The sequence below is a fragment of the Elephantulus edwardii genome, unplaced genomic scaffold (assembly GCF_000299155.1).
Source record: "Elephantulus edwardii isolate Elephantulus edwardi_28Jun2011 unplaced genomic scaffold, EleEdw1.0 scaffold00139, whole genome shotgun sequence".
Lineage (NCBI taxonomy): Eukaryota > Metazoa > Chordata > Mammalia > Macroscelidea > Macroscelididae > Elephantulus > Elephantulus edwardii.
Window position 1 is genome coordinate 8,057,545 of NW_006399889.1, and position 13,468 is coordinate 8,071,012.

The 13,468-nt window shown below is 40.9% G+C and overlaps 1 protein-coding gene across 4 annotated transcripts in view; it reads left to right on the forward strand.

The window, feature by feature from the left end:
* Positions 1-4,197: 4,197 nt before the first annotated feature.
* The window catches only part of CACNB2 (calcium channel, voltage-dependent, beta 2 subunit), a 512,677-nt gene continuing 503,406 nt past the window's right edge, over positions 4,198-13,468 (forward strand). For 2 of the 4 annotated variants that reach the window (XM_006894308.1, XM_006894305.1), the window contains exon 1: positions 4,198-4,372. In XM_006894308.1, coding sequence (XP_006894370.1) covers positions 4,253-4,372 — 120 coding nt within the window. In that variant the 5' untranslated portion in view covers positions 4,198-4,252. Of the gene's footprint in view, positions 4,373-4,734; positions 4,771-13,468 lie in introns of those variants that run through there. The other 2 variants (XM_006894306.1, XM_006894307.1) reach the window with 2 other exon arrangements.

The window sequence follows — 13,468 nt, forward strand, 5'->3', positions numbered from 1 at the left end:
AAAAAAAAGGTCCTGTAACCAAGAAGTGTCAGGCAACAAGGAATCTGAGATACAAAGTCGCAATTTTGAGTCTATCAACTCAAGTATACTTCTTGATAAGTCTCATTGGTCTATAGACTTGGGATGTGTGTGTCTACTTCCCATTAAAAAAGTAAAGTGATTTGAAAAGCAAAGGCATAAGAGGTAAAAATCTTTGCTTATAAATATGACATTTGTATCAGAAGAGAGCTTGTTGCTATGCAACAGGTAGAGGAAGGTGAATATTTTTCTTTATCAGTTGTCTTCCAGTACTACTGTCCACCTTCCAGCTCTACTTTTAATTACAATTAAATCTCATCACCTTTCATGTTTCTGGTTGTACAGTCCATACTAAGTTGCACTGCTCATTCAAAGGTTGAATCGCATCTGCTGGTTTGATTGCAGCTGCTCTGAGAAAGATGAGTGGGAATTCTCCTCCACGTGACTTACAGCCTTGGAACCTGCTGGAGGGTCAACTATCGGTCGATTTTGACTCACTGACTGTGTTTTGAGTCTATCTTTCTACATTACATTATTTTTGCTTGGAATATATTCCCCATATTTTAAATAATGTCTTTATAAGTCATTACTTTTGTGGGAATCAGAATTAGATGTCTCATTGTATGTTAAAAATAATAAAATGATAGTATACATTTTAAGACACCTAACAATACACCATTCATTTATTGAATCAATATTTTCAAGCCACGACTGAGTGTGGATGCCATTCTTGGAGCTGGAAATGCTAAAATAAGTAAGGCACTGCCACTGAGGAAGTCTGTCTAGTGGCATGCTGTTTCTGTTGTTTAGGAGTTGTTGACTCTAACTCAGAGTGGCCCTGGGTTCAACAGAGTGAATCCTTGCCTCACCTAATGTCATCCTCACAGTCATTGCTATGATTAAGCTCATTGTTGTAAGCAGGGTATCAATCCTTTAAGATCTTTTTATGTTGACCCTGTACTTTGCCGAGAATGATGTCTTAGGGAGACTGTTCCTAGTTCAGAAGACAATGTCTTACCTACCCTGATGTTGATGGAACATTTTGGTTCCAATTCTCCCAACACAGATTCTTCTACTGAATATTGCCACCACTGTAATTCAAATCAAACCCATTGCAATCAAGTAGATTGATTTTTGACTCCTTGCTACCCTATAGGGAAGAGTAGAAGTGGCCTATAAAATTTCCAGGGCTGTAACATTTATGGAAGGAAACGGTCACACCTATTTCCTGCTGATCTTTCGGTTAGCAAACACTTAATAACTGTGTTGCCAGGGCTCCCTTCTAGCAGCATGAGGTGGAGGAACAGTGCAGGAGGGGAAGGCCCTCTATAAGGTGGATTGATTCAGTGACTGGAGTAATCAGGATGGGTGTGTCAGAGACAGTGTGATTGGCACAGGACAGAGCAGGGATTAGGGCTGTTGTACATAGGGTCGCTATGAGTTGCAAGCGACTTGATGGCACATAACAACAACAACAATCATAAATTATATGACATTGCTGTGGCATAGTATATTACACTTAAATATTTAAGTCAAATGTTACTTGCCCTTTGGCTACAAAATAGAAGCAATATTGCACATGATTTTTAAAATTGTTTTTATATTTTGTGGCCTCTTAAAAAATGACTAAAGATACAATTCTACTTTCTAAATGGTCTTTATTTAAAGTGAATGGACCAAGAAGTAGGCTATAAGAAATTAGACAGGTGTCATGGAAAATAATGTTATCTAAACTCATTTCTTTTAGCCGTGTTAGAATTCAACCATCATTAATTAATTCCTTCATTTCACAAGTGTGTGTTGATGGGATTCTAAGGGCTTACCTTGTAGACTTTAAGCTCCATCAGGGTATTAATCTCATTTTGTTTGTGCTGGACCACTAGCACGCAACTGAAGCTGGCTTCATATATTATTGAATGAATATTCAAAGGACTGCCGAGTATGTCCTGGTGAATACATGCGATTCCTGACACAGAGCTGACCATCTTGTCTAGACTAGATTTAATGTTGCCCCTGAGATGAAAATGTAACAGTTGAAGAATAAGACATCAATTGAATATTGTCATCAGAGCATAAAGCTAAACTAGACTAACACTGTGAACTTTTACACATATTTTCCATTTTTGTGTGTGCATGTGTGCACACTTCTAAAGTATCTGCTTACTATTACCACAAGTTGTTGTTCAGTCCCATTGAGTTGGAAATCAATACATAGCTAACCCTCAAGGAGGTTTGAGAGACAGTTTAATCACTCTGGGGGAGACTGTCCATATTACAAGTAGTGAGAGAGATAAATTTAGAGAGAGAGATACATGTACATACAGATGTAATGTTGAGGACACTGCCAAAAGGATCTCTGGTGGCATAGTGTGTTTTGTGATTGGCTGTTAATCAAAAGATTGAGAGTTTGAAGGTACCAGCTGCACCATGAGAGAAAAAGGAGAGATCCCTTCCATAAAGATTTGTAGCCTCAGGGACAGAGAGAGGGTCCCTAACAGAATCAACTCTAAGCAGTGAGCTTGGAGGAGTTCCCACCATGACTACAATGCTGACTGAGCCCACTGGTCCACCACCCATCAGCATCCCAAGCCAAGCCCTCCTAGTTCAGAGGTCTGTTACTTTTCAAAATGGCACTTTGTTTTTATTACAAAGATTTCAATGTTTCTGTTTAACATTCAGTAAAAATAAATAAGAATGGCAGTTTTAACTAAGTTCAGGAAAAAAATAAATCAGTGGTGTTTTGGATATGCCTGAATCTCTAACCATATGAAGATCTGTGCCTTAAAGCCAGATCAAATCAGTGTATGGTGTTAGGAAATCTAAAATACCTGTAATTATCATTAAGAGTAACTAATACTTTATCATGGTGACACATAAAAGTCAGTTTACTTTATTAGAGTGTATTTTAATGAAGTACACTTTATTAAAATTTCTGCGTGTATGGTTCAGTATTCCAAAATATATAATCTATTGTTACAAAACAAGCTTGACAGCTGGAAAATCTGTTCTACGGAGATTTCAACTAGTAAAACTTTTAAAAAGAAGAGGCACTCTCTAGCATTACAATATTTGCTGGGACAATTTGAGTGGAATGTTCTAAATGAAGTACTTTTGCCATAGCTACTACCCTCTTTAAAGAATTTATGATCCTAACTTTAATGTTCTCTAAGGAAATGCATATTTTATCCAAAATGTGATGTCCAGACTTTTCAGCCCTTATATATAGAAAAGAGTTCAAATCTGAGCAAAGTAATGTTGTTTGGCATCAGGGCAGAGATTAAGATCAACAGGAGTCATAAAAGAAAAAAAACCCTGCCAGCTCAAGTTTGGAAGTGGTCAATGTGGACAGCTGCAGGTTTAGAGAGCGTCCTAATGCTCAGCTCATTGTTCTCATTCCTTTCCTGGTTCCTCATTATTAGAAGTGCCTGCTACTGATGGAAGTACATTCTTCATAGACACTTGCTTTCTGGAGATAGGGATGATCTTTACGGACAGACAACAATCAACTTGAAAACCGAGCCTCACCCATCACTCCACCCTAGGCTCTCTGGGAGGGAATCTCGCGACTGGTTCTCTCCAGCACGCTGTGCGGGTTCCTTAGGAGATGTTGTGGAGACTTGTGGATTGAACACGGCCAACTAAGAAATTTCCCCGGACTCAGCGCTGCGCTGCTTTCGTGGCTTTGATGAACAACTTTCCAACGCGCGTGCCACGGCGACGCGCAGCGGCTGGGCTGGAGCCCGTGCGGCCCGCGCCTCGTAGAGGAACTTTTCGGCGGTGTTTCGGCCGCGCTGTCACTCTGCTTGGCCGACGCGCCTCCCCCTGGGCTCGCGCACCCCCGGCTCCCTCCCTCTCGGCGGGGACCTTCGAGGCGCCGGCAGCTCCCGTTTCTGCCGCTGCGCTCCGCTGCCGCCTCTCTGCGCTCACGCTGCCCGCGACGGCGCTGGCCAGGCTCCCGGCCACCCCTGCCAGACAGACCGAGACCCCCTCACTAGCCACTCAAGCGCGTCCTTGTGCCACTGCCTCCGGGCTCTCTGGCCTCTCGCTTTTCAAAATGGCCCGGCCCCGTCCCGCGCTCTGAGAGAGGGGGCGCGGAGGGGAGCTCGGGGCGCTGTGCCGCGCCGCGCGGTCGATCTCGGGGCTGCCCCCGGCGCGGGGGGGGTCGGAGAGGACGAGGAAGAAAAGGAGGACCTCGACAGAGGCTGGCTGCCTTCTTCCAGCCGACTTTTCGCCAATGGTCCAAAGCGATATGTCCAAGTCGCCTCCCACAGCGGCGGCGGCAGTGGCGCAGGAGATCCAGATGGAGCTGCTGGATAACGCGGCTCCCGCGGGGGCGCTCGGAGCCGCGGCACAGGTAGCGAGCGTGCGGCGGGCGCTTTCTCCTTCTTTGTGAGCTGCGCGGTGCCGACCTCCATCTCTTCCCCGCTCCCGCTCTCCCAGGGTTTTAGACTTGCCGCTCTCTCCTGCGGGGTTCCCTCCTTCTCTCACCGTTTGCCCGCCCCCCCCACCCCCATTTCTCTCCTGGCGTCGGTGACTCTGCCCTTCTATATCGCCTCTCTCAGTTCTTCTCCGCCTTCCATTTTTTCACTGCTTCCGAAAAGCTAGTGGGAAAGGGGCGGGGGGTAGGGAGGAAGACCTCCCGGTCCTCAGAGGCTTCTCCTGGGCGACTCTGCCTGGCTCTCCTCGCCCGCCTCCGGGAGAGGCACATGGAGAGACATGAACCAGGCGAGTGGACTGGACCTGCTCAAGATCGTGAGTCTGGGGTGGCGGGGTGGGGGGTGGGGGGCTCCGCTTCTTGCAGCTCTTTCTCCAACACAGACCCTTCTGGGCAAGCTTGAAGCTCGGGTGGGGGTAGGCTGTGTGTTGAAGGAGTAGAATTGGGCGAGGGTGGGTGGGTAGAGGCATTCTATCTTTATTTCTGGAATAGGCTGATTGACTGCCTTCCTTCCTTACCTGGGCCACTGCTTTGACAGCTCTTTCGGTACTCCTTGGCCCTCAGGACCCTTGCCAACATTAGCATGGACCCTCTGTTTCTTTCCCTTAAAACAAGAGCAAGTTGGGGGCGAGAAAGTTTTTGGTTTTGTATATATCCCTGTAATATTAGCCATTTCATGGCTCAGGACCACCTTCGCATCTGATGAGTATTAGCGGTTTCGGGAGGGGAGGGGCGCGGAATTCAGGTTTGTTGTGCTTTGTGAAATAGGAGATGTCAGTTGTAGGAGTTGGACAATAAGCTTTACTTAAGGCTTTGGCAGGTACAGTTTGGATTACAGACACCTTCAGATCACAGCATAATTGAATTCTTCAACTTTTATCCTAGCAGGGAAATGGCTTAATTAGACTCTCAGTAGGCTGAATGGCAGGTGATATGAAGAGGCCAGGATTACATATGAAGCATTTACTTGGAAAAAAATTTGTCTCCTCTTAATAATATTGCTTTGATTTCAAGTCTGCATTTGCCATATTGTAAATGATAGTAAAGTCACCAGACGAGCCTTTTTAGAGTATCATTTTCTGCCTTAAGAGACCCAGAGATGAGGAAACGAAATAAAATTTACAAGTGTGTGTTTGGGTTTTGATAGCTGGTGGATATTTGATAGCCCTGGGTATTTAGATGCCACAATCATGTTAATGTCAGTGGCAAAATAGCCAAGTTGTATTCAACTTCCTTTTACCCATGGAAAATCAAGAGAAACCCGTATCTTTCTTCGAGGTAAACCAGCTAGCTTTTTTTTGGCTCTTTAGGTCCACAAGTAGAATGGGAACAATAAGGAATCGCCTACATTTCTCTGTCTAACTCTACTGGAGGCTCTGAGTTCTTAGGAGAACATTTCACATTTGTTCTAGACTTATGATTTTTCTGACATTCAGCACGGTAGATGACAATGAAACTTGTGTTCTGAAATCTGGTTATTCCAGGATGAAGGATTTAAATAGTGGCCGAGGGAAGGGGGTTAGATTTTCCTTCTTTGATTGATGTTCCTAAAAAGATTTTTAAAGTTTTTCTTTTTGTCATAAAAATGGAATTTCTGGAGGTCTGCATTAGGGATTTATAAAACATGGCTGCATTCAGATACCCCTCCCCCCCAAAAAAACCCCAAACCAACAAATAAAAACCACCCTCCTGCTGTCTTTGAGTTCTTCTGACTCATAGCACCCTCTACAGTAGAACTAAGTGCCCCTTATGGTTTCAGGAGCTTAAAGTGCTTCTTTAAGCAGACTGCCTCATTTTTGTCCTGAGGAATGAGGAGCAACTGGTGAGTTCTAACATCACTGACCTTCGAGTCAGAAGCCAGATTCTTTATCCACTCACTACCACCAGAGACTCCAGCTGGGAGATACTTAGTGATTTATAGAATTAAATGTAAGTCAACGGGTATTAGATGATTCAAATGTGAGAAGACACAATTTTTTCCTTCAAACAATGTATGCCATAATAGCCCCCAATATGAAAAAAATATGGAAGAGTTGTATGAGATGTACATGGTTTCACATTACATATTTTATGTGTAATCACTTTTTAAGATTTCATAGGAGAGGTTGTATTTGAGAAGAGATATGAAGGAATGTTCAGACTTCTGGAGGGATTCTTAGTGGAGGTGAGGGATCATATATGAAGCAAAAATCACAGAAATTGGAAGTTTTATAGCACATAAGGGATTGTGTTGCCAGCCCAAAGGCTGACAATTCAAATCCATCAGCTGGCTGATGCATGGGACAAAAATGAGCAGTCTCCTGGGTGATTGAAAAATCCAGTGGAGGGTCAGCTGTGAATGAGTTTGGGCTCAATGTTACATAATAACAACAATTTTAAAAGAGAAGCATTCATATTGAGCATAAAACTGATGAGACAACTTGAAACCACATTTTAGAGGCTTTTGAACTTGCAGTATTAGTCACAGTAGTATCTGGGTAGCTCAGAGTGTTAAGCACTCAACTACTCTTTGAAAGGTGAAAGTTTGAAACTTAGCCAGAAGCACTTTGAAAGGAAGTCTGGTGATCTGCTGAAACATCACAGCCTTGAAGACCTTTGGGGGCAGTTCTGCTATCCACAGGTGGGGCTGTTTTAAGTAGAAAGCAACAACAGGTGTTGTTAAGTGTTCTTATCAAAAGCAGACCACACAAAGTGTTCATTGGTGGAGGCATTTAACAGCTCATTCAGTAGACTCACCTGGGACCACCGTGACCACTAGTTCTGAACCTCAGGAGCCCAGAGCTGGAGCAGACAGAGGACAGATTAACAGGGCTGTTTGAGCCAGCAAAAGAAGTATGGTCTAAACTAATTTACACAGCCTTCACTTACCAGCATATCAAACGCCCAAACATGTGAACGGAATTATGCAAAAATTCCGAAGGATATTCATATCACACCACAAAGTAGAGGAGGACTGCATCATTATATAATTGTCAAATTTCATCATTATGGAATTGCCAGTTATATGACTACCTATCTGTCAAACCACTTAGAATCATGGTCTCACCAAGTTGACACACAGTCTTTACAGCCAGCATTGCAGTTAACTCACATTTGTGATTTGTGACTACCAGACATGTGTTATTAATGTGCACAATAGTCAGATAGTAGTTTGTTGTGTGTGTGTACGTGTTTTTCCTATTGTCGTAAATGTGGTAAGTGAGGAGTAGGTGTGATGACTCCATGCATGACACATTTCAGAGGCTCAGTTCATAGGAGTTAGAGAGAGGTTTCGAAGAATAAGGCAAAAGGAAGAGAAAAATAGCATTGGATTTTATAAGATCAGTGTGAATTTTCACCAGGATAGGCATCCATCTCTTTTCTCTACGTTTCATAAAAGAAAACAATTTTATGTGAATTGTGTTTATTTCACATCCATTATTTGAGAGAAACATTGCCTTGTTTACTTTATATCTAATAAATTACAGCATCGTAGGATTTTGTGAGACTTGGCAAAACCATCTAATCTGTCTCTGAGCAAGGCAGGCCAGCAGTGAAATCGCTTGAAAAAGGAGGCTGCCTCTGAGCATCTCTCCTTTTGTGTAGCTCTGAATAATGGTTCTTTTTCTGGGAAATGGAATTTTCATTTACAAACGGAACCTCCTAACTATTGCATTTAAGAATCCTGTCTCTTTCATATGAGATTGGATAGCAAACTTTGAATGAGTAAAACAAAACATGTAGATTGGCAGGCTCTGTCCATTTCCCACTTTCGGATCAGCACTCCTGCCTGGGGAGGGGGCGCTCTAATGTACTATAGGCTGCCCTCCACCCCTGGCACATTGTCTTAAAGAAATGAAACATGCTTCTTACATTAAAAATAAGGAACAGTCTAACTGCAAATTCAGGAAACTTCTGATTGAAGTAGATTGCGTTGCTGTTTAGGTAACCTATTGAGGAGTTGTCGGTGCAACTCCTTGGATTCAGTCTCCAAAGAAAAGGTACAGAAATAATAGTCTCTGTGCTAAGCTTGAAATCCAGACTGTCCAGTACAGTCCCACTGTACACCTGTGGCTGTTAAACACTTGACATATGGCCTGCCTAAATTGGGACTATAAATAATAATAACTAAAATATAGAGCCAGCTTCAAAGACAGTATGAAACAGAACATGAAGTATGTCATTAATACATTTATACTGATTACACATGGAAATGGTAAAGTAGAAAGCAAAATGAAAATGTTCAGTTATAATTAATTTCACCTGTTGCTTTTCCCTTTTATAATATGGCTATAGGAAATGAAAATCTTCTGTGTGTCACTTGTATCGCTTTTCCATCCGATAGCCCTGTTCCAAATTTATAACACTGGTAGTTCTCAGAGGAGTTGAACAGATGCTCTATGAAGACGAGGAGGTTGGAAAGCAGGTGAAAGAGGTTGAGAATATGATAGGAACAGAAGAGGAAATGCACAAGAAATGAGAGTGGTCGCTCAGCCAGGTAGGCCTCAAAGAGATTGTAGCCAGCCCCCCCAGTCATACCTGAAAATGAGCAGACCATAACCCGAAGGCCTATTTGTTTTGCTCCTAGCAACAACAGGTCCCAGCTGGTTCCACCTCAACTGAGTTTGCCAGATGCTTTTAAAGCGTGTTGTAGTAATACAGCCTGGTAATGGCAACATCCTGAATCGCTGTAGCAAGGAGCGTTATCTCAAAAGAGCAGCAGGTCTTTTTCCCGTGGCTCCTGACCAAGTTAGCACTGTTCTCTAGAAATGTTCTTGAGTCTGTGTTACTAGTTAGTCTTTTGCAGTCTCCCAACATCGTGGTCAGGAGGCCTGCCCTTTATTGTTTTGCTAAACCCTAGCCACCATCCGTTTCCCCTATTTTCATTTCTCTTCCTTGATTAAGTATAGGAGAATGTTAGAAACATATCAGCCGATTTCTGAGAATGAGAGCTTTGAGGTCTAGTTAGTCTTGTAGTTTTTATCTATCTTTTCATACCAAGGTTTATTTTTTGTTAAGAATTTATTTACCGCTGTATAAAACCGTTATTGTAGAATGAATCTGAGAATCCCAGATGGGGAGGGTGGAAGCAGAGGGGTGAGGATGGGCGGGAGCGAGGGGGTGTTAATCATCGAATTGCACAGTTTGATAGGGAGTGAAGAAAATGGGAAGTATCTTTGGAAAAAAACAAAAATGATGTGTTCACACTTTGTAAGTAAATCAATATAAAATAAAAAAAGATGAAAAAGATTCATTTACCTATTGCTAGATTTAATTCCCTTGAAAAATATATAGTGTGATCAGAGCCCTTTTAAGAAAAGATGAACAAAATATATTAATCCTGTTGTTGTTATGTACCGTCAAGTCAGAACTGACTCATAGCTGACCCTTCAACGAGTTTTCAGAGACAGTAAATTGGACAGAAAGAGACTGCCTGTCTTCGCCCGCAGAGCAGCAGGTGGATTTGAACCACATGCTTTTGGGTCTGCAGCACAACTCATTACCACTCAGCCACCAGAGCTCCCTGATGTTTGCCCTAACATCTTCAGTTTTGTTATTGTGTAGTGTGTTGCATGTTCTTATTTTTCATAATTAATTACAGGGGGTAAGTTTCATAATTACACTACTAAAATAACTGGGCCTGGTTTAGAGTTCTTTCTAAGTCAGCTGGGGGGAAGCTGTGCAGAAGGCAAAGCTGGTCCTTCTCCTTAGTCTTCTCCTATGTACCCTTACAAACAATCCTTAGTGACAAGTAGAACTGCCCTACAAGGTTCTTGACTGTAATCTTTAGAGAATCAGATTTTCAGGTCTTTCTCCTCTGGTGTCACAGAGTTTGAACTGATGACCATTTGGTTGGCAGCTGAGTGTTTAACCATTAGGCTTCTTGTTTCATATAGCTGATAGGCATTAAGTGGGTGCCCTGGTGATGTAGTCTATAGCAAGTTGTGCTGCTAACCCAAGGACTTCTCTTTGGTGGTTCAAATCTATCCTTGAATCTGTGAGAGAAAAATGAGCATCTCCTCCTGTGTGATTTTACAGGCTCTAGAAACCCCAACAGAGGTTCACCTATACGTGGGTTCCAACTCAACTGGCAGTGAATTGAGTTAGAAGGCAAAGGAAATGATTGACATTTTGGATTCTGTTCCAAGGAGCATCAGGGGTCTGCATGCATCCAGGAGAATCTAACACTTTGCATTCAGACTTGATGAAACTCATTTTCTTCATTCTCTCAATTTTCTCTCTTCTACCCCATACTGTTCTGATCAATATCTTCTAAACAGTCAGGAAAAAAGGGTAGTGTTGTTAAAAATATTCTGAAAAATTATTCACCATTAAGTAGCTGCATTTAAAATAGCAAATTACCTAAGCTAGACTTTTCCAAATTTAGTCAGCTTATTATTATTTTAATATTTTGTTGTATTAATCTAATGTAAGGGATGTTTGACCTTCTATTATTATTACTTACAGCTAAAACACTCTAGTGTTTATTTTAATAAATGTAAAGTAACTAAAATAAGTACTATAAGACAGATTTAATTTTAAATATGCATGGAATGAAAGGAAACTTAATTTGGTAATGATAGTATAACTTTCCTTGAGCATTGTGAAAGTACATAAAAATCAATTATTAGCTTTCCAAAAGAACAGGTCATTGAATTGTCTGTTTACACCTAAAACTGAAGACGATAGAAGAAAAATTATTGCTAGAGTGAGAAAAATAGCAGAACAGATACATACTTAGGCATATCTATTAACTTGAATTTTTATTAAATATGACACATGATGAATAAGGATTTGCTGCGACACCGGTAAGACCTGAGTAAGGTAACCTTTTAGTAGTCAATCTCCTAAAAATATAAGTAGCGGGGAGAAGGGTGCAACAATGAATGAATGGAATACCAAAATCTCTGTAGATGTTTATTGAAATGAAAAATAACCTAAATTTAAAAAAAAATATAAGTAGCTGAAATATGACATATTCTTAAATTTCTCTTTTTTCCCTCAAAATGACCAGCATTTTGCTAGTCATTCAGTATGCCATAGATTTTTAGTGTGCAAACTATGACCTAGTACAATTGAAAATTGTTCAGTTATTTCATCTGTGAAATGCATGAATTTTGCAAAGTGCACTTGAAACAAAGTTTTTGTACAGAGTATCTCCTGGAGATTGAAAGAGTTGGTGAGGCCTTTATGGATGTTTCTAACTAGGGAGCTCTAGTAGGCTAGGGGTAAGAAGCTACACTACAATCTCAAAGACACTGATTCAAATCCAGGAAATGCTCTATGAGAGAAGCATGGGCAGGCTCCTCCCGTGTGATTTACTGCCCCTGAAAACCCACTAGAGGGTCAGCTATGGGTTGGTTCAGACTCTATGGCACACAACAATAACCAGATCTCTAAGGACCCCTTGTAGCAAAGTGAACTATGTGTCAAGTTGCTAATCAAAAGGTTAGTGCTACTAGCATCTCCACAGGAAAAAGAAAAACCGAGGCTGATTGTCTCATTGAGATGTACAGTCTCAGAAACCTAGTGGAGGGCTGCCATGAATCAGAATCTATTTGACAGCAGTGAGTGTAGTTTTTGTTTGGTTATTAATTATGCCCCTTGATAGTCTTTATGGTTTGTGCTCAGTTGCTAAGTGAAAAAAACTAGCAATTGGAAACTAGAAAGTAGTGCTGTGGGAGAAAGAGAATCTACTTTCCTAAGAGTGAACAACAAGCAGAAAGCCAATTGCAATTTAGTGGAGTCCAGCTCAGTAGGAATTCTAAGTGCTTCTCTTGAACAGCATAGGGTTTTGGTGGCTGCAATCTTTACAGTCAGCCAGATTTTTCTTCTATGGCATTGCTAGATGGAATTCTAACTTGGAATTAAAGGTTGAATAAAAACCATTTGTGAGTAACAAAACAAATCAGAAAACCATTTGTGCCGCTTGGGCATTAAAGCCATTATGGAACACATTTCTACTCTTAACATGTCAGAGTGTCACCACAAGTCAGAATCTCCTTGACAGTGGTGAGTTTGAACTTCCTTTTGAGGACAATGGCTCCATCTGGGGGTGAATAGTTTAAGCATCATAGCGCCCTTGTATCCAACTGTGAGTAGCCATGAGAAAGCTTACACACCAAAGCTGCTGAGCAGTAAAATAAAATCACAGAAAAGCTGAAACTGATTACCATGGTAGAATTTTAAAGACTCACCTCGTCACCCATTTCAGAATGGCACTGGGATGGTACATGGAAATGAGATATTTTGTCTTTGTTCTCAGCAATAATGAAGGACAGTAACTAAGTTTATACGGATTGATCCCCTCCTCCCTCAAGGAACGTAATAGGCCTCAAAACTGCTTTTAGCGTAGTAAGTACTTTTTCATATGGGATAACGTAAGAATTGTAAACCATTAAAAAAACTTTTCATATTTTATTTTAGCTTTTGTAAGCCTCAGAAGACACTGCAATCCAGACCTTTACATAAATGGAAAAGAAAGAACATTGTTGGAAGAATGTTATTTTTCAACAGTTTACAGAGTAATGTTTACATAAGTAAGAAGGATAAGCTGTTAAGTGAGAAGAACCTTGTATGTTACATTATGAAAGTCCAGCCTGAATGATCCTTCCCTTTATGTAGTTGAGAGCTAATTAAACACCATGGAAACATATTTGCATTATATAAACCCCCTGGGTACTTGGAAGAGGACAAACTTAGTTAAGGAAACTTTTATTCTTTAATATTTTCTCACTTTCACACTGATTGCAAATTCCTCTAAATTACTCATAACATCAGTACTTGTAATAGATTTTAACTTGCCCAAATGCTATATAGTATGGTTTATAAAATATTTCCATTTTAATAAAAGCCAGATGAATGTATAAGGCATGATAAAGTAGGATTTAAAAAAATTTTTTAAAAATTGTTTTGAGTGATTATTTTTTAAAAATTTACAAATTCTGAAAATTTAGTGAAATATCTCTGAATCTAATAATTCTAAGGCTATTATACACTTTAGCCCAATCTATCTTCTCTTCCAGCTTTCTTATA